Below are 24,476 nucleotides of genomic sequence, written 5' to 3'. Positions count from 1 at the left end.
TACTCAGAATTCCAAACCTAGAAATTTAACTTCTAGAGACTTTGGGGAGGGAGATTAACTCTGAAGAACACTTGCTCTAGCAAATCATGTTTACTGTGCAATCCTGTGACACAGTAATCTGAGAGTAAGTCACAGTGAACACAATAAAACTTGCTCCTGAGCAAACATGAATAGGAAAGCACTGTCACAAAACTTTAACAAGGCATCCCCAAGAGACAGGACCAGGGATGGTGAGCTGACAGGGACAGGGACAGACAAACAGAGATGCCCCTGGTAACTTGGGAAGGATAAAGTCCTTTGTCATGATTTGGTAGAATCTTGGAAGCTTATTGATGCATGTTATAAAATATACAGGTCTTGTGCACAACCTTGGGAACTCAGGTTCAAACCCCTTTCAAAGTCTTCAGGGCAAGGAGTCTGAAAGGTCAGGTCCATTGAATGTGGTGAACAGGGCAGCCCTACCATTAGATAGAGTGAGGCAGCCACCTTAGGCAGAAGCTGGGGGAGAGAAACTTCATCCTTGCCTTTGACACCTAACATATGACCATCCTGTTATTAGGTTGGAAGGGCAGGCCAGAAACTGAGTAAATCAGCAGCAGCACTAAAGATTTCCACTTCTCATGGTCAACTTAGGTCTTTTTGATACCTGGGTGAGGAACACTTCAACCAAATCAAAAGCTGACACAGATATCCACAAATATCATGCTGAGCACCAACCTAGACCACTGGTACCAAAACGTATGAGAAACCACCCAACTAGAAAAGTTAACCAACAAACTCAAACTAGCAAGAGGACAAGCTACAGAGGATGCCTTCACCCCAGTGTTGTTCCCCTTTATTACATACACAGCACAACAAGACAATGACCTATCCCACCCCCAACAGCATACAAATCAATGTGGCTAACCTGACCCAACACCCCGGCCCACCTCCCTCACACAAATAAGCCACACCGCAATCAACTGAACACAACCAACTAAGCTCGGTGTCAGGGAACTGCCATCGGAGGGACAGGTGGTGGAAGGGCTCACGGAGGTTGGGAGAGACCCAGCAGCTGAAGCAGGAACCAGCAGGGGGAGAGGTGGGTCTCTGAGGGAAAGCGAGCAAGAGGGATGGCGCAGGGACACTTCCAGCGAGAACAGTGGGGAGGTTTCTGGACCTCCCATAGGGAGACCCACTCCTCGCCGGAAACTGTCACGCCGTGAGTCCAGAAGACGTGTTTCCGTTAAGGAGCTTTTATGTTGGAAGTGATTCCGAAAGCAGCCACTGTCAGAATCTGCCAGTGACTAGAGGAGCCATGTTTGAGGGGCTCCGTCACAGACAGAGGTTTGTGGACTTGAGCAAACTCTGAGGGACTACGATTTTACGCACAAGCAGCTCATCATCCCAACACACTCGGGAACCCCCAACCTCTCACAATATCAATAAACACAAATAAATACATAAACAACCTATCCATGTGATGCTGACACAACCCCCCCTACAATAGAACAAAATAACAATGTCCCCATCTGTCTCCCCACTCCCCTTTTCCCCAACTGCAAGATGTCTATGACAAAAATGTCTCTCACTAAATGTGTGTAAAAGACTATGACTTGAAAGTGGAGGTGATAGATGTACCGTTCCCTGTTTATCTGTCTGCTTTGTAACACAAAAACCCCCAATAAAAGCTAATTTTAAAAAATCATGCTGGGCACCAACGATGCTCATAGTTGCTGTTGTTTTGCTCACTTCAAAACTTGGCGAAGTGATGAAAGAACATCCAGCAATCAAAATACTTTTAAAATGCTGAATCCTACACAGGCCTGTAATATTCTTGGATCCATAAATAAATACAGATAAAGAATGATTGTGGGGATAAAACACAGCTTTAATAAATCATTACAAAATGGCCAGCACAACCATTTTTCTCAAGGCTTTATTCTAACATAACATGCCACAAGGAATTTAGGGGATTCCATCAAATTACTCTTTTCTTAATGTTGTGGTTCATGCCCCATTTAAGGGAATCCAAATGAGGAGCTCTGTTACTACAACTCCTACATCTAAGCCTCCACATGCATGCAAATTGAGATGCAGTCACATCATATTGAGATGGGAAGCTGCAGAAAGCAGAACTGGCTTTATCAGTCGCTGCTTAGTCCACTGTCTTGTCTGGTGCGATGCATCTGGACAGCAACTGCCCACAACCCAAGTTGGGCAATTCTTCAGCACTAAAATTAAGAACATGTTTAGAAGATCTTCCCACAGTGCCAAACCAACTCTGCTAATCTGGGACAAGAAAAGGAACAGGCAATGACAAAGGGCATTTGCTTCCTTCCTGCAAGTGCAAATTGACTCATTCACTGCTCTGCAACCTAAACTATGTTCAGCTACAAGATGGAGGGACTCCCGGGTCTTCTGCTAAGGCTGATGCTGACAGGTAAGGCACAGAGGGAGACACCCTTTCATGGCCATCAGTACAGAACACACTAGTATGGTGTTGAATTAAAAGTAATGTGTTGTTTTTGTAGTTACTGTTTGAAAACAAGAAACAAGTTTTGTTCCCATTTTTTAAATAGAGAAAACATACAATGTCATTTATATAGTCCCAGTGATTCACAAAATGAAAGACTATGAATGTTAGCCAGATCATAATTCTCTTGTGGGCAGGGCTGGATTTAGGTTTGATGAGGCCCTAAGCTACTGAAGGTAATGGGGCCCTTTAGGGAAGTTTTTAATATTTAATGCTGTGTTGTTTTTAACACTTGATTGGAAGCCGCCCAGAGTGGCTGGGGAAACTCAGCCAGATGGGCGGGGTATAAATAATAAATTATTGTTATTATATTATCAACAGCTGTCCTTTGTCAACAACAAATTGTCATGGTTTTTTTGTGTTGAATATATGCTATATGGTAATTTATGGACCTAATAGGTATCTAAAGCCATTTGCACATAACAAAATAAGTATTTTATCAAAGTAATTGTTGAACTGAAATACAATTAAGAAGTATATTAGTAGTGAAATAATTATTAAGCTCTAACTGTATGTGGGTTTTATTTTATTTGTTTTTTATCTTATATTTTGGAAATGCACATCCAGGTTTATTTTCTTTTTAAAAAATTTGGGGGCCCAAGTGAGTGGGGCCCTAAGCTATAGCTTATACATAAATCTGGCACTGCTTGTGGGAGTCGGACAGCAGGGAGACTGGTCATCACCACCTTCCTTTATGAACCAAAATAATCCCGATTATCTATTTCAGTTCATACTATAATGTCAGCGAAAGAGTCTGGACATGTAATGTGATTGAAAGGAAGGCTGTAGTGGTGCTTCAAGGAAAACAAAGGCAAAGGGTCGTCTGGTACCACAAGACTCCATTGTTGCTTTCTGCAACAGATTAACATGATGAAGGGCTGCTGGTACCTCAGTGCTAGAATACATGCTTTGCATGCAGTCTCAGGATCAAGCTCTGGTGTCTCCACATGATCACCAACTACAGGGTGTTTTCTAGTCTACTTACCTAAGAGAGTAAGTCCTTAACTCTGTGGTAGAGCATAATTTGTAGGCAGAATCTGCATCTCCAGATGAATTTAATTGACTCACATGAGAACCAGCTATGTAGCACAGCATACTTTGCATGCAGATAGTCTCCAGTTCAATCCCCAATATTTCCAGTTTGTTTTAAAAAGTTAGGCTGCAGTGGTGTGATGATGATGATGATGATGATGATGATGATAATAATAATAATAATAATAATAATAATAATAATAATAATAATAATTTATTTATTCATTCATTCATACCCCACCCATCTGGCTGGGTTTCCCCAACCATTCTGGGCGGCTCCCAACAAAATATTAAAAATACAATAAAACACCAAACCTTAAAAACTTGCCTAAACAGGGCTGCCTTCAGATGTCTTCTAGAAGTCAGATAGTTGTTTATTTCCTTGACATCTGATGGGAGGGCATTCCACAGGGCAGGCACCACTACTTAGAAGGCCCTCTGCCTGGTTCTCTGTAGCTTCACTTCTTGCAGTGAGGGATCCACTAGAAGGCTGTCGGAGCTGTATCTCAGTGTCCAGGCTAAACAATGGGGGTGGAGATGCTCCTTCAGATATACTGGGCCGAGAGCCATTGTAGGCAGCACAGCACTGAACTAAATAGACAAATGAAAGATCAACATTATTTTACAAAGTGCATTTTTACTGTTATTCTCCTAGGTCTTCTGGTGTCTGCCAATACTTTCTCACCTTCAACACATGGAATTCCATTCTTCGAAAAGCCTAGCAAGCCCGGAAAACTGGAAGAGGAGATGAAGGTGCAAGGAGAGTCCCTCAGCATAAAGGGCTTCTGTTCACAACAAAAGAAAGTCTGGTGCAAAGGAGATCTGCTGAAGGAATGTAACCCTACAGAGTCTCCTAGCCTCTCAGGCCCAGGGTGGAAATATCTGACTACTGAGCCAAACCAGAGGGTTGTACTACAGGATCTGAAAAACGGCTGTTTTTCTTTTCTGATGTCAGCTCTCCAAGTAGAAGATTCAGGGATATACTTGTTTGGGATCACCGATGGCTTGAATATTGTCCCTTTAAGAAAAATCAAAGTCATTGTTCGAAAAGGTAAGCACATGTAGGTAACTAGAAATAGTTCCTGTGGTAGATCAGGGCTGACTGAGACACACGGGGGCAGGGGGATCACGTGATATAGCTTTTCTGGGATTGTACCATAGTGGCGCTGTGGGTAAAAGCCTCAGCGCCTAGGGCTTGCCGATCGAAAGGTCGCCGGTTCGAATCCCCGCGGCGGGGTGCGCTCCCGCTGCTCGGTCCCAGCGCCTGCCAACCTAGCAGTTCGAAAGCACCTCCGGATGCAAGTAGATAAATAGGTACCGCTTACCAGCGGGAAGGTAAACGGCGTTCCGTGTGCTGCGCTGGCTCGCCAGATGCAGCTTTGTCACGCTGGCCACGTGACCCGGAAGTGTCTCCGGACAGCGCTGGCCCCCGGCCTATAGATGTGAGATGGGCGCACAAACCCCAGAGTCTGTCAAGACTGGCCCGTTCGGGCAGGGGTACCTTTACCTTACCATAGTGTCAAATTTAATCCCCAGCATTACCCATTTAAGAAGGTAGGTTGCAGTGCTGAGAATGACCTCAAGAGAGCCACTGACAGCAAGGGTGGACATTACAGTACTGGGATAATGGGCACGTGGAAGGTCAACACTGTTTTACAAGAGGTACTTTCACTGTTATTCTCCTAGGCCTTCTTGCACCTACCAATACTTTCTCACCTCCAACACCAGAGGTTCCATTCCTCAAAAGCTCTAGTAAGCCAGGAAAGAGACTAGAAGTGGTGATGAAGGTGCAAGGAGAGTCCCTCAGCATAGAGGGCTTCTGCTCACCGCAATATTTGCAACGAGAGGGAGTCTGGTGCAAAGGAGATCTGCTGAAAGAATGTAACCCTACAGAGCCTTCTAGCCTCTCAGGCCAAGGATGGCAGTATCTCACTTCTGAACCAAGCCAGAAATTTGCACTACAGGATCTGGGAAATGGCTGCGCTGCTTTTTTCACAACAGCTCTTCAAGTAGAAGATTCGGGGATATACTGGTTTGGGGTTCTTGATGGCCTGAACATCACCCCTTTAAGAAAAATCAAAGTCATTGTTCAAAAAGGTGAGCACATGGAGGTAACTGGATCTAGTTCCTGTGGTAGTTCAGGACTGATCTAGATCACATGGTATAGTCCTCCTTGGTATGTAGCAGTTTAGTTTGCATATAACTGAGTTCACATTTGATTATTCTTCCAAAAATAAAAAATGCCTGTCAAGGAAAAATGCATTCTAGCATAGCCTTTGCCCTTACTTGACACTTTTTAAAATCTCCAAGTAGATTGTTTTTTTATCTGTGGAAGCACCCAAATATGTGATTATCCCATCTAGTTTGAATCTGCATGTGCAGGTTCCCCATCAGTAAGAGCTGCATAGAGTTGAGATACACCACCACAGCCACAACTGGAATAAGAAAGCAATGGCTCTTTAGTTGAGACAAATGGTAACAGCATCAGTGTTCGTAAAAGGAAGCTGCAAAGACAGTGTTTCAAAGATCAATATAGGAGGCCTGTGTTGTTTGTTAACGTATTAATTATCATGCTAATAAGGGACAATACTCTGGCTTCCCTTCAGATCGTATAAATCGTTCACATTTTACTAAAGAGAATAAGGGGCAAAAGAAGGCAAGTTAGCAAAACCTGAATGCACCTTGGAAGAGTTACAATAAAGACAAAAGTTTTATTTCTCTTCCTTTATTTTCAGGGCAGCAAAATTACGGGACTGTGACAGAAACCAGTGAAAATGAACAAAGGTACCAACATTATATTATTTTTAATTTAAAGGCAACTGGATTAGGGATTTGTGTTTGCTACAGTATCTATTCCTCCCACTGCTCTATACTGTATTGCAGTTGGGTCCAAAAAAATTATGTGAACAGAGGCAATTACAGGATTTGACTTTTCCATTCAAATAATTATATTATGGCACTTCCAGAATTTTATATCCTCTACAAAAAACCATGGTATGATCATCTGCATCTAACATGCAGTCTGCATGTGCCTTTTCTCTGCTGCACAACTGTGCTACAAAACCTTGAGCTCTTTGCATACTTCTGTCTGACTTTGAAAGCTAAACAAACTTTATTGTGTACAGTACATGTAAATGACAGTCTAACAAATATATTAGGTACCTGTTAGCAAAGCCCATAGGATGACCTTAGGCCAGTCAGTATATCCCTCAGTCTAACTTACCGTAACTCACAACGCTATTGTGAGGATTAAATAGGGGCAGGGGACAATTTTCACCATCTTGAGGAAAGGTGGGGTTTAAAATGTAATTAATTAATAAGCAGGTTTAACTAATGCACTATGGATTGTTTCAGACTTTATCACATTGTCTTAGTCCTGGTTTCCATTGCGGTTGGCATAACAATTATTGCAGCCCTCATATTAGTTGTCACAATGCTCATCAAGAAGAAAACAAGAGGTATGATTTTCTTTTGTTTTTCATGTAGCCCAGCCATTTTAAAGATTTCATTGCATGCATAACTGTAATAGCACCTGACAGGCATCTAAATGGATGGATTGGATTTGAATACAGTATTGTGCAGTATTGTAGCATCGAAGATGGTCAGGACTGCACACCTAAATGGCTTCATCTGAACAGACTGTGTGCTTTCATGTCAATATTTGCCTTTCTAAATGAAGGCCAAAAAGTCTCTACGATATACAAAACAGTAAGCGAAACTGAGGCTCTGCTCAACAGAAATTTGCAAGCATCAGCTGACTACATCTCATCACTCCCTCTATGAGTTACGTGCTTGTGCAATGCATAAATGAACCAAGTGGCATTATCCCACTCTGTGGCATGATGGGCTTTGGATGCATAGGGGATGCACATCACCACCCATCTCAAACCATTCATCCACATAGCTGTCAACGTTTTCCTTCTTTTAAGGGAAATTCTCTTATTCCGAATAGGATTCCTCGCAAGAAAAGGGAAAAGTTGACAGCTATGTTCATCCAGTACAACACCTTACTTCATGTGACTCAATAGCTTTTACACTTCCCACAGTCACCTTTTAAGCAAAAAGGTTTGACAAAACAACTTTCAACGATGCCATTTCTTCATAGCTCAGAGAAAGCCAATGCACTGAATCCATGTCACACTGTTGGCAATCAGTAAATACAGTGGTACCTCTAGTTGCGGACTTAATCCATTTCGGGGTGCTGTTCGCACCCTGAAAAGTCCACAACTAGAGCACCTCTTCTGCACATGTGCGCGGCGTGATTGAGCACTTCTGCATGTGCGTGAAGCAGGCAGATCGCTTCTGCGCATGTGGTGAACCCGGAAGTAAACACTTCTAGGTTTGCTGCATTTGTAAGCTGAAAGTCCATAACCAGAGCGGAACACAACACGAGGGATGACTGTATAAACAGAACCATCTCACATATTATGCAGAGGCAGCCAATGAATGTACATTCAACAAAGAGATGCAACTAGTCAGTTGTCTGATGAATGTATCCCTACATTTCGCCATCTTCACATTTTTAAGGTGTACACTTACGTCTTAGTGTTCAGTTAAAAATTTAACATGTGAAGTGGCGCACAGACAGGCACATTTATATACTAAAATGAGACTCTCTTCTTAATAGCAGCAGATGACCTGAATTTTGGTGATAACCCAAACTGTAGAATAATAACATTCCAGGTAAGAGACCATTTCACAAGTTAGGAGAAAATCTGACCATGGGCAGTTTCTCCACTGTGGAAATATAGTAATCCTGAGCATTATCATTTCCCATAGAAAAAAAAACCACCTTCAAATATGCTTTGCTAGATTATCACATTCAACTCAGATTTTGCAAAACAGATCTATGGGGATCCTGGGCCACATTTGGCATCTGGACTACAGCTTCCACCTCTTTCTGGGGGATAAGAAAGAATCCATGTTGTCATTCCATTTCCTGAAAATATACAATTGCCCAAATATAGCATGACTCTAGACCCAGCACTAAGTTGCAAACCAGGCAGTAACCTTGACTGTGAATGCCATGTTGAAAACCTTAGTAGTATACAACTATAATTCATTCTCAGTACTGGGTATTTTATATGGTCTATGGGAAATGCATTTAATTCAGGCTCCCTTGGCACCAACATTATGTTTTTTTCACCAAGTAAAGATGCATTTGTTTTTCCAGGCATTTAGGTGATTTTTGATACTTTTATATGTGGTTTACTGCTGGTGGGACTATTTTTAAATGCAATTATGTGTTTTTGCTTTCCTTAAAGGTTTTATTTGCTTTTAAATTGCATTGTTCACCACCCAGACACCAAGCCAATTCCTATTCCTACCCACCCTCACTCCCAGTTCAGTTACACTCACAGATATAGCATGACTCTAGACCAGGGCAGAGATGCCATGGGTATTCTACAGATTTAACTATGTCCCCCTCCCACTTAGTGGAAATGTGATTATAGGATTATTCTATTAACCATTTTCTGCTTAAATGCCTATACTGCTGGGCTATAAACGTATTACTACAAAAATTACTATTTATCCTAGCAGTAGTTCAGTTTGTCTTATTTGAAAGAAGTCTGTCAGAGCCAGTTTGTATTTACACATTTTTAAAAAGATAGAAACCCTTAACAGATGCAGACACAATACCAAAAATGGGAATCTGGTCTTGGAGGTGAAATAAGGCTGGCATTTAAGAGTCTATTTCCAAAAAAAACAAGCCTTTTTGTTTCTTATCCATGCTCAGATACATGAAAGCACTGCTACCGACAATCCTTTGGACAAAGAAACAAACGCGGTATACGCCATATTGAAGAAGCCAATGACAGAGGATGTGACATATGTCAACATGAAGTTCCCATTAAGGTCAAGTTTCAACAAAAACCCCAGTGAGCTTTCCTCTCCAGGAGAGTGCTCTCCTGATGTGATCTCTTCAGGATCTGTGAAGTATGCAAATATCATCTTTGGTTCACAGGTTCCACATACCAAGGACTAAAGGCAAACTAGATGTATAAATTCTAGATCTCCAATTGTGAAATTCAATTCTGAAACAAAGGTGGAATTCTCTTTGGCTGAGAATTAAAATTAAAAGCTATTTTCCAAATGCCCCTTTAACCTCTTAGGAATGTTGGACTAATATTCATTATTGTAAGACCTGCTACTAGCTTTTAGATCAGCCTATCTGGAACTTGTATGCATGTCAGTTCACATGGGCAGGTACTCCCATGAAAGTAGCTTTGACCCTATGAGATGGAGACACATTTGCTTGAACCAGTCTGTGCACAGGAAAGCAGCCACCATCTCTAGCAGTGAATAGCATGGATGCAAAAATCAAGCTACAGTGGTACCTCGGGTTACAAACACTTCAGGTTACAAACTCTGCTAACCCAGAAGCAGTTGCTCCGGGTTGCAAACTTTGCCCCAGGATGAGAACGGGAATCACATGGCGCCATTAGTGAAAGCACGCCTAAGGTTAAGAACAGTTTCAGTTTAAGGACAATTTCGGGTTAAGAATGGACCTCCGGAATGAATTAAGTTCGTAACCCGAGGTACCACTGTAATGTGCTTTTGCTTCCCCATCATACCAGGCTCCCAAGTCCAGTTCTCATTCATGTTATGGATGGTTTAAAATCCTGTTGTTAAAAATGTAACAGGAGTTATAGCATGTAGTGCATGTATGAATAAGTGCTCTTTGTATAAGAAAGCATTGGACCATTTTTTCTCAACAATTGGACAACAGCTTACAAACCTGGGAAGGGACAGGAGATATTCTAGTTAAATGGTTGTACTTACCTTTTAAGTTGTGAACATCTAAGGTCAAACCTAATCGAAGCACATTCTGTATATTTAAACACACAAGCATCCTTTTTTTCACTTGGGGGAAGAAGAGTAAACAGGTCCAGTTTTATCTCCAACACTGGAAGTATTTGAAGATGTTAACGACACTTGTGAAGAGCCATGGGGAGACCCATGGCAGGGAAGTTTAGTACCCTGTACCCTAATACCATTATTGTTGTTGTTGCTGCTGTTGTTAAAGCTTTGTGCTTAACAATACAGAACTTACCTCTGCTGCAACTACTTTGGCCCTAAGCAATAACTGTTGGGCAAATGCCCAAATAACCTTTTATCTTATACTTAAAAGTGTAGCAAATATAGTAGTCTAGTGCTTTATGTTGATTGAATTACATGAGAAAACATACAAAGGCATCAAGGTCTCCTCATATACTTTTCTACTCCTCTTTTTTGGTCACAGCTGATTTTTGGGTGGGCTGGTGCCCCATAGAAGGAGGGAAATGGTTACATGGGTCACATCTAAAATCCATGCTGCAGTTAGAGCATCAGCCAGCCTTTGCCTCCAGACATGGTCCCCCCCCCCCCGAGTGGTGTGAAACGGTTCATGATCCAACAGAACTTGTTGGAAAAGTGATGTAGTTCAAGTTGCTACTTAGACGACTACAGCTGCACTGACTATACCATGGACCAACTCCTTGTGGGCTTTTCATGCTGAAAGATAACAAATTAGTTAACTGATTTTTATCTGTCACTACAGAATTCACACAAATAGCCAGATTATGGAGTGTTTATTTTTTATGGGGGGGGGGGTAGTTATTTCATACTACGGCTACCCTAGAGGCATCTTTATCTCCAACCCCGGCAGTTCCAGCAGTTATTGTTCTCAGGAGGCACATCCTTGCCATAGGAAAGTGACAAAGATATATAAAGCTCCCTATTTGCATGAGCTTCCAGTGTTAATGGCAATGAAAGAAGTTTCACTTCTCACAACTACTGATGCAAAATTGCTTGGCAATCAGGTACACTCCAGATATACTCCAGACAATGTGCACACCGTTTGTTCAGACAAATCCAGCTGGCTCTTATTGAAAGACAAGAGAAAGAGTTAACATTTGAAAAGACATAGGTCCTCTTTGATTCCCCAGCCTCTCAATGGGTCTTTAGTCTTCTCCATCTTATGGTTACCAATACTAAAGAAAGGTCGCCTTCTAGCATTATTCCACATAGGAAAGGAACTCAGCTTTCTTCTTTATTTGAAGGCACTCGCTTCAGTGCAGCCTGAAGAGACTTCTTCAAGATTGTCCTGTTGAGGTCCAAGGCACAGGATAAGTGATGCTGATGGGCCAATGTAATCTAAAAAGGAGGACAAAATGTAGCTGCTTAGCGCATGCTGGTAAAAACCCATAACCCTTTTGCTACATTTATGCAGGTTGATCCCACTCTCATGACCTGCCCCAGTTGCCTAGATTGTCTACAGTAAACACACAAGTTGGAAGGACAAAAGAGGATTTTGCAAGCCCTTATGGTGGCTTAAGAGACTTAGACTTTGAGCTTGGAAGAATGGACAATCACTATCTATTCCACAATGGTCTGAGGACCTCACTACTCTGGCAACATTCAAACATATTTCATATAGGCATCGATTTCATGTGGATAGCTACTGCACATCTGGAGGGTTTATATAAACTTGTACCTTTAATTTCAGATTGGTATACTGACTGTGGTCTACGATTATTTGCATATAATTGAATTCAAAGCATGTTAATTGACCAAACCCAACATGGATATTCCCATCATGCATTAATAAAAAGAAAGTCACACCTTGTGGTGCCATACTCTCTAAGAACCTGGGAGTGGGGATTGCTATTTTGCTACTATGTCTTAGCACCAAAATTATCTATGTCGGTTCTGTCTTACCAGCTTTTTCAACCAGGTTTTCTACTCAGCAAAGAAAACATATGGAGCATCGCCCACCCTTCTCTCTCTGCCCCAACCCCCGTCACCACCCTGCCCACATACAGTAAAATAACCATACTTTTCACACAGAGAAACATATAATAATACTGTAAGACTAATTCTTGTAAACTCAGCCTAATGCCCAAACTTCATTATCAGGCTGAAGGAGCATCTGTGTTCTGCTATAGGAATAGAGGCTGCTCAGCACTTCTAATAATTAGGTTCACAATCTCAAGAGGAAATTCAAATGTATGCTGGAAGGTAAGTGAAAGAAACACTACAGTACACACTATCGCAATAGAATAGGAAAGCTCCATAGAAATATTTAAGAAAGCAAGCTGCCATTTTTCATTTCTTTTCAAGCGCCTGTTGCAAGTAACTCACACTGCTTTGGTATTTCATCAACACTGTCAGAACCAGATTTGCATAATGCATTGATGTGGCAAATTCTTGAGCCATCTGGCAAAGATTCAAGACCAACATGTTGAAGAGCTCAGTGGATAACACTACCTGAAAAGTGAAGAAGATAAACAAGGGGGAAAGGGTGAGAGAGGCAGCCTAAATATTATTTGCCCTTGCGTACATTTTAGTTGTTCAGATAGACTTGGTGCAAGCCATACTGGACAAGAATGAATTAGCACTAGGACAGTAAAATGTTGCTTCCTTAGACACTAAAAGAAACTAGTATCACAACTAGCTTTGCACTACAGTTTGAGATGCTGGCATTTACTTCAATCATATTCAGCAAAGGTGCTCACCATGCTGTCAAGACAAAGGACAAAAGTGCAGGCAGCAGAGAAACGGCAAAATGCTAGTTTGGAGAGAACAGATTCTAGTCTCTATTGCTACCCAGCTAGTAAACTCTATATGGAGGCACAGGAAGACTTCTATTCATAGTCACCTGTCTTCCCAGCAAAGAATGCACAGCTACGAGGAGATCTTCTGACCACGGCATTTCTATAATATGGCTGCAAAGAAAGGCAGAGGAGGGAGAAAGATAACAAAATTATATGAGGGGTAGTCTTTATGCCACTCACTAAGGCTATTCCCTGACTCAAGAATATGTTAATTGTCATGTGGTTAATAACAATATTGCAGTACTGAAAAGATTTCAGGTCTCTTCTATGGAGCAGTGGTTAGAGAAGATGTGTAACATTAGGGCTGCAACCTTTGATTAATAGATAAAAAACAGCTCATGGGCATCTCTAATTAAATGAACAACAAACTTTTAATAAAAGTTATTTTTAATGTAAGTAATGAAAACTGCAGATGGCAGGCAGCATCTTAGGTGCACCACCTAAACTTTCGCAAAGGACAGAAATCCCTCTAAGATTGCTCCTACTGTGACATGCATGTACCATCTAACAAACAAAAATACAGTGGTACCTCGGGTTACAGACTCCGCTAACCCAGAAATAGTACCTCGGGTTAAGAACTTTGCTTCAGGATGAGAACAGAAATCACACAGCGGCGGCAGTAGGAGGCCCCATTAGCTAAAGTGGTACCTCAGGTTAAGAACAGTTTCAGGTTAAGAACGGACCTCTGGAACGAATTAAGTTCTTAACCCGAGGTACCACTGTATACTTCTCCCCTGCTCAACTATTATTTTAGTCATATGCAAATTTATGACTATTCATTGATTTTAAAACATCTTATTAATCAACTCAGGTTTCTTTAATCTTAGTCCTAGAAAACATATAAAAGTAAAAGGTCCACAGGGAAGACACAGGATGGCCCACCAGATGTTGGACTACAACTCCCATCATTTGTGGCTGCTGGCCATGCTAGCTGGGGCTGATGGGAGTTGGAGTCCAACAAATTCCTCTGTTTTAGTCAATTCTTTTGAATAGGAGTAAGAAAACTTGTGACTGTTATTTATTCATTGTCATATGTGTGATAGTATGGAGGGACTTTATAATGAAAAAGCAGAAATAAAAAAAGAGATTGTGTGACATGCAGCAAGTGCTTAGGTTTGCAATGTTGCTCTGCAACTTATGTTCATTAGGGAGACACAAAAACTTCCCCAGTATATAGTTTCATATATCGGAAGGTAGCAACTGAGAATTCTAGAACACCTTGACACTCATTCCCGTCATTGGAAATCAAATCCTCTTTCATGCAATTCCTATATTACATTTCATTTTACACTAGGAGAATTTACCTGAATACCAGCCTCACATACTCAGGCTCCAAACACTCCTCAATTAGTTTGCACACCAGCTTCATCTGCTCAAGGCCTTCAAAAGCAAAGATACCAAAAATTTGCATTTTATATATTTTTAAGGGGCTAATGAGAACTTTGTTTTCAGAAATCTGATGATTTAGCTAAATTGTGGACATTCTTATCTGCTCATTTCTTAAATGCCAGAGGCTGGTGATTCACAAGTGTCTTGTACTTTACTGCCAGTAGTTCTGATTCTTAAAAAAGTAAAATAAATGTAGTGCCAGCCTGCCTAGAACCTGTGGGCTATGGGTTCCCCACTCCTGTCGCAAGCGGTAAGATGTAAAAGCAGGTCAATTCTCTCCCTCCAGCCCTTTCCATCTGATACTCAACATTCTGTATCTCCTGAGGCCTGCTCAGCCCTCAATAGGCTCTTGAGCCCTGCACCCCTTTTCATGTTCTGTTTACCAGAACATGTCAGTACCACCCTGTTTCTTAGAGGTCCCATTTTCCTCTCTAATCATGCCACCGCTCAACCACTCGAGATTTCTATTAGAGAGAAGGATTTATGCCACCTCTGCAAACAGAAGCTCAGGTAAAATAAGCTCACCTTTCGCTGGAGCCTGTATAACTGAAGAAATCAAGGTACAACAGACTGGGCGAGAATATTTGGAGCAGAACATCATCAGGGCAGTTGTGAGAGGCCAGGAAGGTGGCTCAGTCAATGAGAGAACCTACAGACCAGAAGCAGCAGGGAGATAATACTGTTGGATCAGCAGCAACCTTGCATACTTTGGGGATACAGAGGCAGCTATAATTCTGTTTTAACAAAGAGTGAAAAAGGCTGATGTGGAAAACAGACAACCTTCTTCAGGTTGTTTTGCATTTAAAATTGGATGGCAACATGTCATACGAGATGAGAAACTCAAAATGCAAAACACATCTACAGGAGCTGTGTTTCCGCTATTCCACTGAAGGATAGAGAACTCAAGTTATGGATAATAGGTATAACTAGTGATCATTGTCCCATCATCTACAGATCAATAGCACCCAGGCAGTCACCATGCCTTGCCACAAGGGTGGGCCAGCCCTGGTAGCACCAAAAATAATTGCAATCCTCTAGCTATTGATATTTGCGAATAGAATGCCTCACTGGTCTATAGCAATCTCCAGTACTGCACTCAGCTCAAAGTAGTTTCAGTAACGTTCATATCCTCATAGGAAACTATGGCATCTGCACTCGGAGTAGCATAAAGCATAATATTTCAGGGTGGTTGCCACTCATTAAAAAATGAAAACTATGTTTGTAAGCCCCAATTTTGGTATAATATTGTTATGGTTTTTTGCCAAATAATTTCACTTGGGAGTGCAGTCCTAGCTCCCCAAAGTTAAAGTATGGGGGAAAGAGTTAGGATGGCGCATAGTCACCTTTCTACAGGCCACTCTGGGGGCTCTGTGCTCGTGGGTAAAAGGCTACTGTCAACAAAAAGCCCCCAAAGGGGACTTTTCAGCATGGAGCACTGACAGCTTTGTATCCACAGGATGCAGGTCCCTGCAGAGCTGTGCCAGCTCTAGACAACACAAGCAGTAGGCTTCTAATGTGATCGTAACAGTGAATCTGCCATGCCACTCCATCCTGCTTCTCCCAACTGTAGGGTAGGTTTGCTTTGTGCCTTACTTACTAAATGAACTGCTCTTTTTAAAACACAGAATATGGCAGCAACAACAACAACAACAACACCTTGGCTCCTGAACACCTTGGGAGTGGAACATTCCGGCTCCTGAACAATCAATAACCAGAAGTGAGTGTTTCGGTTTTTTAATGTTCTTTTGGAAGCCGAGGTCCGACAGGGCTTCCAGTTGGCTGCAAGAGCTTCCTCCAGCCAATCTGAAGCCATGCTTTGGAAGTCAAATGTTTCAGAAGTTGAACAGACTTCTGGAACAGATTCTGTTCAACTTCCAGGGTACGACTGTAATAATAATTTATTATTTACAACCCGCCCACCTGACTGGGTTTCCCCAGCCACTCTGGGCGGCTCCCAACCGAATTAAAAAGACAATAAAACACCAGACATTAAAAACTTACCTAAACAGAGACACACAGGTTTCACAGCCCATATCAGCATCCTAGGAAAACTGTCTGTATAAAAGGCTGCCTGCATCCATCATCGGATTAGCTGGCTTCCCTCCCCCCACCCAACCTGACCTTTTTCTGCTCCTCAAACCACTTCTGTTAGGTTCAATGGTTGGCTCCCCTAGTCCTCACATTTCTCCAGCATTTTAATCCTGATGCACAGATCTCTGTTGCCTATTCCTGACTTAATCTGCTGTAAACACTTGAATTAACTGGCTAATTTAATTTCTCAAAAAAATGAGCATGAATGCTTACATTTAAACTCATAGGTGCATATTTAGGACAAGAAACAACATGTATGTGGAGCAGGGATAATAGGCTGCCGAGAGAGGAATGCAATATTCTTTAGCACCGAGCTAAGATATTTCCACAGGAGACACAAGTGTAGCAGGCTCCTGGTTTATTTATTTCTTTTAAAACCATGAAAGGCAGTATGAAAGGCTGCAATCAAGAAGAAAAAAGGAATTGGGGTGGTGGCTGCTCAGCTCTTTCTTCCAGATTTTTTTCCCCACTCAATTCCTCCCCCACATGCAAATCTGCCAGAGAATATAAAAAACTTGAGACTGTTATATACCTTACTGCTTTGACTTAGGACGGGGCAGGAAATATGTGTGCTTTATATAGTACTACTCCATTAAAATCCATAGCCCCCGTTAAAGGAGAAGATAAAACTAGGCGATGTTTTATTATGCATCCTACACTGCAGATCCTACATTAAGCAGACGATTGGATAAAGGTCCTTTCCAACCCTATAATTCTGTGTCTGATGGATTGTTTACTTTCTATGCCACTTAAGATATTAAAAATATCTCTAAGCAACGCACAGAAAACTAAAGCAACAACAGACAAGATAAAATTTTACAAAAATACAGTTACATATAAAAATATTACATTAATACAAAGTTGCTATTATATATATATATAAATATATATGAGCAAGAAAGTATTCCCCCCCCCAAAAAAAAACCAACATTTTTCAGGGTAGTAGGCCTGGAAGATTTCACTCCCAAAAGAACTGGAAAAGACTCTACCATCCATAAGGTAACATTACACACATCAATAAACCACTGAAGGAGGTTTCTTCTTCACCTGATTTATATTCTCAGTACTTACCCGAGGTAGAAAGAGCTTTTCAGCAAGAACTGCTGCATTACTATAGCCAAGATCAGGTGAGAGTGCGACTAACCAAGTGCAGAAATGCAGAAGTTTGTTTTCTGGGCACTCCGAGAGCTGCAGTAATGAGCACAGAACTTTCAACTAAAGGAAAAGAGGACATGAAATATTACCCAATAGTCTGTTTCCCAAATATCACTAGTACCTGGGCAGGTTGGTTTCAGCAAGGTTTGGAAATATAGTTACTTGGGAAGGAGTCTCATTAAGTGAGTTAATTAAATTTTTAAATGCTGTTTAATAATAAGAGTAATAATAATAGTAATAATAATGTGTCTTACAATGGATACAGATTTTTTTTAAAAAAATCACATTACAACTTGCATAAAATAGTAAAACCACCCTATTCTCACCAAAAAAACAAGTGGCTAGAATGTTGAAGGGGACAAATGATTGCCAGCACATAACTCTGGTGCTCAAAGGCTTGCTTGCACCAGCTGCCCACATACACGTATTACCATATTTACTCGAATCTAATGCTCACCTTTTTTGGCCAAATTGCATTGCAAAAATTAAGGTGTGCATTAGATTCGATGGCACATTTACATTTAATATTTTTTGTGTTTCAAGATTGTGAAAATTGAGGCGTGCATTACATTCAATGGCGCATTAGACTCGAATAAATATGGTAATTTACAAGACCCTTAACAACTTGGGTTCGGGATACCTCAAAGATTGCCTTAATCTCTTGAATCCCTGCCTGATCACTGAGGTCTTCAGGGGAGTCACTGTTAGTGGTATCCCACTGCTTGGATGCACAGCTCATATCCAAAAGGAGTCATGCAATCAGTATCGTGGGCCCAATTCTGCAAAACTACTTTCCTGTTGAGGTCAGACAGACTCCCTCCCTGTTGAACTTCCAGAGCCTACTGGAATCTTTTTCTTTTTAATTTCAGCAGGCATTTTAACTGAGGTCTAATTTTATAGTTTAACCATTAAAAAAAACCTTTTCTGTATTGTATTTCTTGCACAGCAGTAAGAGGCAATTGTAACCAACTAGAGAGGATTGTAGTTAAGCAGTATATAAATGGTTTAAATAAGTAAATAAGACAGACATCGTGAATATTCAATTGGCATAAGGACATTTTTTAAAAAAATAAAATAGATGCATTAAATCGGACTTAATTTCAAGTAAACCTACTTAAGACCAGGCTGTAAATTACTTACATTCATTTTGCCCTACTAACCTGGCTTGGAGTACATTCATTAAAAACTTGTAGCTCAGGTGGAGCAATCCCATCAGAAAGCTAAAAGTCAAAGGGGGGGGGGGGGATACAGATAATGTAACAAGGCAGGGTATGAATCTGCTTCTCCTTAAAATGAAACTACTCCAACTGAACAGAACTTTATTCAAGGGGTATATAAGGAAGTCTGCCAGGGCATCTGCCCCAAGCAGAAATGCGGTAACAAATACTTACATCAAACTGCATCTCTAGAAGTTCTTTTAGTTTTGGTACATGGTCCTCAAATGCAAGAGAAAAATGGTTAAATCGTTTATGTGCTTCAGAAAGTTGCACACTCTGAACAACAACAAGCAACACATTGGCTAATAATATGCTGACAACATTTTTATAACACTATACTGTTTCAAAATTCATAAACAAAACACATGTGTTTATGGAGTCACAATAAGAATCAAATGTTCCATGAACAGGAATGGTAGGAGTGGTAAGTCACTGTCAAAGATCACTGAAATGGAGGCAGAATGCCTTTCCACAGTCAATATCCTACAAATGTGAGATGACAGGCACTCCAAACGTAGTAACCGGGTGCTCCAAGTACAGCAGCAGACAGAACAGTTCTGCCAGGAGAATGAACAGTTTCAATGATAATTCTTCATCAGCTGGCAATAATATAAAATGAAATCCATTACATTCAATTACAATATAGAGACTGAAATGACAGGCTTGCATGTAAACAACCAATAATAAATACATACCAAATTAATTGTCCCCAATTGATTAACTTACTTACAAAGTGGTGAAAATTCCTAGATTATTGGAATAGGAACTCAAGAATGACACATTAGAGCCATGGAGTCTGAGCTGAAGCAACCAGCTCAAATCTCTTCACACGGGGAGCTTCTCAGGTAGACTGAAGAACAAAGTACTGATTATCTAATTCCTCTCAAGGTGAGCTAAGCCTGGCAGAACAGCATACTCTATGGTCTTAACCCCTTCATGCATTAATTAGATTTAAGCATGTTGTTTATATGAAGCTGGTTATCCCACAAAATCTTCCTGCAATTGCAAAACTTGTTCCAACTGTCCAAGGGATCATTCTGTTGTCAAAGGGGCCAATATTTCCTAACGGGCATTAGCGGAGGATAAATGATACTTGTGAAGCATCCCTGGTAAGAAGGGCTTATGTTCCATGTTCGCACTGCTAGTTTGCCAAAGAAGGAAAAGAATCTAATAGTTTTTCATACCTTGATATAATCAGGGACCTCGGCTGCAGTGTCCTGTTGGGGACTCCAATTGGCAACTTTTGCTTCTTCTGCTTCCTCCTTTGGGCAACTTTGATATACATCATTGCTTGTGCTATGAACACCTTCATTCTCAGACACCTCCATCATGACTTCATTCCCTGTGTTAACTCCAACTCCCTGCATTAGACCATGTGGTTCACAAAGTTCTGTATTCAATTCAACTTCCAGTCTGGACCTCTTCTCCAGAACCTCTTCTTCAGGATCCAGTGGTTCCTCAGCTACTTCCTTATTTTCCCTTATCTGAGGCACAGAACCAGGAGCATCTCCAGTCCATGCTATGTAGGGACTTGCCTGTTTAGCACACCAGCTTAATTTCCTTTCTAATCCAGGTTTGCCGCAACTAACTTTCTGGCAAATATATTTCAGCTGCTGCCGACATGAATCAGATAGTAGGACTGGCATCACAGAGCTATTCTCTTGCACCCTCACTTGTAGTAAATCCCTCAATCTCTGCACCCATGGATCAGGGCTGGGATCCTGCCTAGAAGCTTGAAGTAGGTGTTGGAGGCATGCTTCTGGCACTGTAGACTGTACTGTAAGCAACAGGGAAAAGAGGTTTCTTTGGCACAACACTGGAAGCAGCAACAGCAACGGTTTTCTGAAATAACCATTTGGAAGAAGAAAAGCAAGATCATCACCAGGGAAATATGATAACTCTATAGTAACATAGGAAGTACAACTCAACATGCAGTACACCTGAATATTTGGTGACATTATACTGGGTTGAATGTTGTTATTACTGTTGCTTTATTGCTAATGGTTTCCGCCTGTCTTAATGGTGTTTGTTATTATTTTGCCGTTATAAAATGTTGGGATTTTATATCCATATGATGGAAACTGGATTATGAGCATCTGGCCCTAAAACAAAGTGGAGAAATTGTGGCCCTCTAGTTGTTGCTGGAATCGGGCTCCTATCAGCCCCAGCCTGAATGGTGAAAATTTGATCAGCAGCATCTGAAGGGCCACATGTTGCCCACCTCTGCCCTAAAATACATTCTCTGTGTTGAGTAGTCCTTTCCCCTCAATATATAGTCACTTTCTAACATGTTCTGGATGTGTGCTTTTCTGTCACATATGGGGGAAAGGGAGGAACAAGACCCAGCCATTATATGACACCATAAAATATGGTATTATACGAACATATGAAGTTGCCTTATATGAAGCTAAACCATTTACCCCAGTGTTGTTCATTCTGACTGTCAGCAGTTCTCAGGCAGAGGGCTTTCTGAGTTCAGCTAACAGAGATCTTCTTTTACTGAAGATGCTTCAGAATTAATATTATCTATGGAAATCCTGTGCTGTACTACTGAGCTATTGTTCCTTCTCCTTTGTAGATACAACCTTGGTTAACCTGGGGCATAATTTTAACAAGTGTGTTCAGGTTGTCACTTCTAGATATCCAGCAGCATTAGGATCCAAAATTTGAATACGAGACCAGAATACTGAGAGGCTATGAATGCAAGAAAAGAAAATGACGTTCCAACACTGCATATTATAGGCATTACTATCTGCAAATTATACTTATTCACCAAAACAATCCAGAATCCAGTACGCATAAATTGATTTTTAAAGCCACACAAACTTTCACCCATGCCCAGAGGAGCAGTTCTACCATCTTTCATAACCCAGATTGTCTGCTAAAATCAGGAGGGATAGAATACACATCTCAACACAACCTTTTCTGGTTCTGAGCATGTCCCACAACCTACTGGATCATCACTGAAGCAAGTGTCAGATGCTGCATGACTGGGGTTTTTAGGACCTGAAATAATTCTGGTTTATGAGGACACTATGCCATACTTTTTAAAATGAGAGATTTCAGCAACTCACAAGGCGAGGGTCTTCTCAGAGCCTGTGAGGACGGGCTCTTGAGAACACAGAATCTCTGTGAATGTCCACCAGCTGAAGTCCTGGCTTGCTCCTTGCCCAGACAGGGAGCGCTGAAGAGTGCGGAGAGCAGCCAGGGCCCCCCAATGGCCAGACATCAGTGTGCAGAGGAGGAGACGAGAAGCTTTATCAAATCGTTGCAACCAAGGAACGGGCGGACCATCCATGTTGATAGCACTGTTGATCAAGCTCTAATGAATATAAAAAGCATACAAAACAAATCAACGGCAGAACTGGGATGAACCCAAGAGTCACCTGGTCTCGTCCTAGCTTTTCAGACAAGTATTTCTTTCACAATCAACAGCTCATCCTTAAATCGTCATCCTGTGCTTAGAATATATTAAGTGCTTTGTAAGTAATAATAATACACATCACAAGTGGTGGGAGGAAACAAGATGCACTACAACAGTGGGACCCACAGAACTCCAGGTTTTGCAATGTTCTGTATTTCACCTATAACGTTTTCGAACCACTATACATACACGATAAACTAGTACAGTATCTGTCTGCAGGCTCACAATCTACTAGAAAAATACAAAAAGAGAAAAGGAATGAGGAAGAAGAAAGCAAGCACTGCCATCTTCTGCAGAAGCCCTCCTAGTTATGCTTACTAAGTGATGTAGAACTGTACTCTGCACATGCTCAAAAACATTTATATACACACACAAACACACATTCAAGACTGAGCACAATCAATCCTTAGCTACGAGGTATTTCCCACCAAGTATTTGTCTTTGTCAAACATTAAATGAAAAGTTGTGATTCCTCAAGACAAACCCATTCTAGAAATTTGGGGGTTTGACAGTTTCCTCATCTTTCCAAGAGCCATGGGACTTACTCATAAAGACTGCAAATCTATTAATGAGCAAACCAACAAAAAAATAATTTCCTCTCAGCATACTCCCAGAACACTGAAGCTACCTACAATAAGTAATTCTTTCTGTAAGACGATTCTGTTCTTGCTGGAGCCTGATCATAAAATCATGGAAGGGCCTCCAGAGCTGCCTTTCTCAACCTGTGGGTCCCAGAGAACCGCTGCTCTAGAGTCATCTAGTCCAGCCCTCTGCAATGCAGGAATCTCAACTAAAGCATCCGTGCTCTTGGGTCGAATAATGGGGGGAAACAGTAATGCAGTAACCGACACTATCTTTTAAACTGCATTTTTGCTTTGTTGCCCGAGTGAGAGAAGCCCCTTAGCAGAGGCGCCGCTTTCCTGGTCAAAAATTCCGATCCACTGGCGTCCAACGGAAAGGTAAGTCCAATCGCAGCCGGGATGGAGGTTGCAATCCTATTGAGTAAGCATGTGCACACTTACCTGGGGAGGAGACCCATTGCACTCAGCGGGGCTTACTTCAGAGGAGACACGCACAGTAGGGTCGCGCTGTAAGGCTGCAATCTGGCGCACATTTGGGAGTGAACCTCGCCGAATTCGATAGAATTGAATCCTAAGAGAAGTGAGAAAAAGGTCAAACTACGCAGCAGCTACCTCTACCGGTGTGGCCAGGGCGAAGTCCTGCTTGGAGGCGCGTCCCTCTTGCAGCTCAGCCGAGCCGCTCCTTTGGGAAGCGCGCAGGCCGGAGTCCCCGCGCCCTTCTCCTCCGCCTTCCTCGAATTCCTTTCCGCGCTCTATTTGTGCTCAGAGACAATGTCCAATCCGGCGGGAGGGAGGCGGGTGTAGCAGGCGTCTCACGGCCCCAAGAGATAGGAAAAGTGAAAGAGTACTTCCCTCTGCTGCCCATAGAAAAAGGGAGAGAGTACAGTGGTACCTCTAGTTACATATGCTTCAGTGTATACTTCACTCCGCTGCAGAGACCCGCCTTCTTTGTTCTCCACCGGGGCGGAGCAGAGAACTAACCATTGAAAACAGCGGAAAAACCTTCCTCTCCCCACAATAAAAGAGAGTTCCTGCTCCAACTGGTCTTATTTCACGATAGAAAAAAACGATAAATGCCAGTGCAGTTACCTATCCACGCATAATGGAACCACAAGCAAAAAAAAATCAACCCACCACTTTTATTCTGCCAGGGGTTTTGCCTGAGGACTACCTTTGTTTGCTGTTTTCAATGTTGCATTTGTGAATCAATTCCACTTGTGATTTAAAACTGCGGGGGAGCGCCCTGGCGGTGTGTGGCTACCTACCTGCAGCTCAGCGGGGACTGAAGGCTTCTGGTTGCAGCAGAGCTGGAGTTGGGCGCAAGGGAGACACACAAGCCGCATCCTGGCTTATGTTGTGCATGGAGAACTTTTGGCTAGAGTCAAACTAATGCCAGCCTCGCCTTTTAACTGACAGTATGAATGGTGGACTACACTGCAGGGCTTGTCTAAGCAGGAGGGCCACCCTGCTCAGAGT

General features: G+C 41.8%; 2 protein-coding genes across 7 annotated transcripts; one reads left to right on the top strand and one right to left on the bottom strand.

Moving 5' to 3' along the window:
• Window positions 1–1,400: 1,400 nt before the first annotated feature.
• LOC309534602 (uncharacterized protein) lies at window positions 1,401–12,150 on the top strand. Of its 4 annotated transcripts, XM_082226875.1 has the most exons (8): window positions 1,401–2,422; window positions 4,203–4,598; window positions 5,234–5,644; window positions 6,283–6,331; window positions 6,902–7,005; window positions 8,175–8,230; window positions 9,285–9,403; window positions 11,760–12,150. In XM_082226875.1, the coding sequence occupies exons 1-8, from the start codon at window positions 2,365–2,367 to the stop codon at window positions 11,776–11,778; spliced, it is 1,212 nt and encodes a 403-aa protein (XP_082083001.1). In that variant the 5' UTR covers window positions 1,401–2,364; the 3' UTR covers window positions 11,779–12,150. The 4 variants fall into 4 exon arrangements, with proteins under 4 accessions (XP_082083001.1, XP_082083000.1, XP_082082999.1 ...); XM_082226874.1 differs by lacking the exon at window positions 11,760–12,150 and having other exon boundaries at window positions 8,178–8,230; window positions 9,285–9,641; XM_082226873.1 differs by lacking the exon at window positions 11,760–12,150 and having other exon boundaries at window positions 9,285–9,641.
• On the bottom strand, window positions 11,057–24,108 carry FANCE (FA complementation group E). Of its 3 annotated transcripts, none has more exons than XM_082226861.1 (11): window positions 23,613–24,108; window positions 22,070–22,317; window positions 20,180–20,837; window positions 19,170–19,214; window positions 18,939–18,998; window positions 17,695–17,838; window positions 15,058–15,181; window positions 14,448–14,523; window positions 13,188–13,254; window positions 12,671–12,796; window positions 11,057–11,683 (listed from the first exon to the last, which is right to left on the bottom strand). In XM_082226861.1, the coding sequence occupies exons 2-11, from the start codon at window positions 22,291–22,293 to the stop codon at window positions 11,567–11,569; spliced, it is 1,641 nt and encodes a 546-aa protein (XP_082082987.1). In that variant the 5' UTR covers window positions 22,294–22,317; window positions 23,613–24,108; the 3' UTR covers window positions 11,057–11,566. The 3 variants fall into 3 exon arrangements, with proteins under 3 accessions (XP_082082987.1, XP_082082988.1, XP_082082989.1); XM_082226862.1 differs by having other exon boundaries at window positions 23,442–23,727; XM_082226863.1 differs by lacking the exon at window positions 18,939–18,998 and having other exon boundaries at window positions 23,613–23,751.
• Window positions 24,109–24,476: the final 368 nt, after the last annotated feature.

The sequence above is a fragment of the Podarcis vaucheri genome, assembly GCF_965113315.1.
Source record: "Podarcis vaucheri genome assembly, chromosome: 6".
NCBI classification, from domain to species: domain Eukaryota; kingdom Metazoa; phylum Chordata; class Lepidosauria; order Squamata; family Lacertidae; genus Podarcis; species Podarcis vaucheri.
The sequence above is the reverse complement of the archived record's forward strand: the minus strand, read 5'-3'. Positions and strand labels throughout refer to the sequence as shown.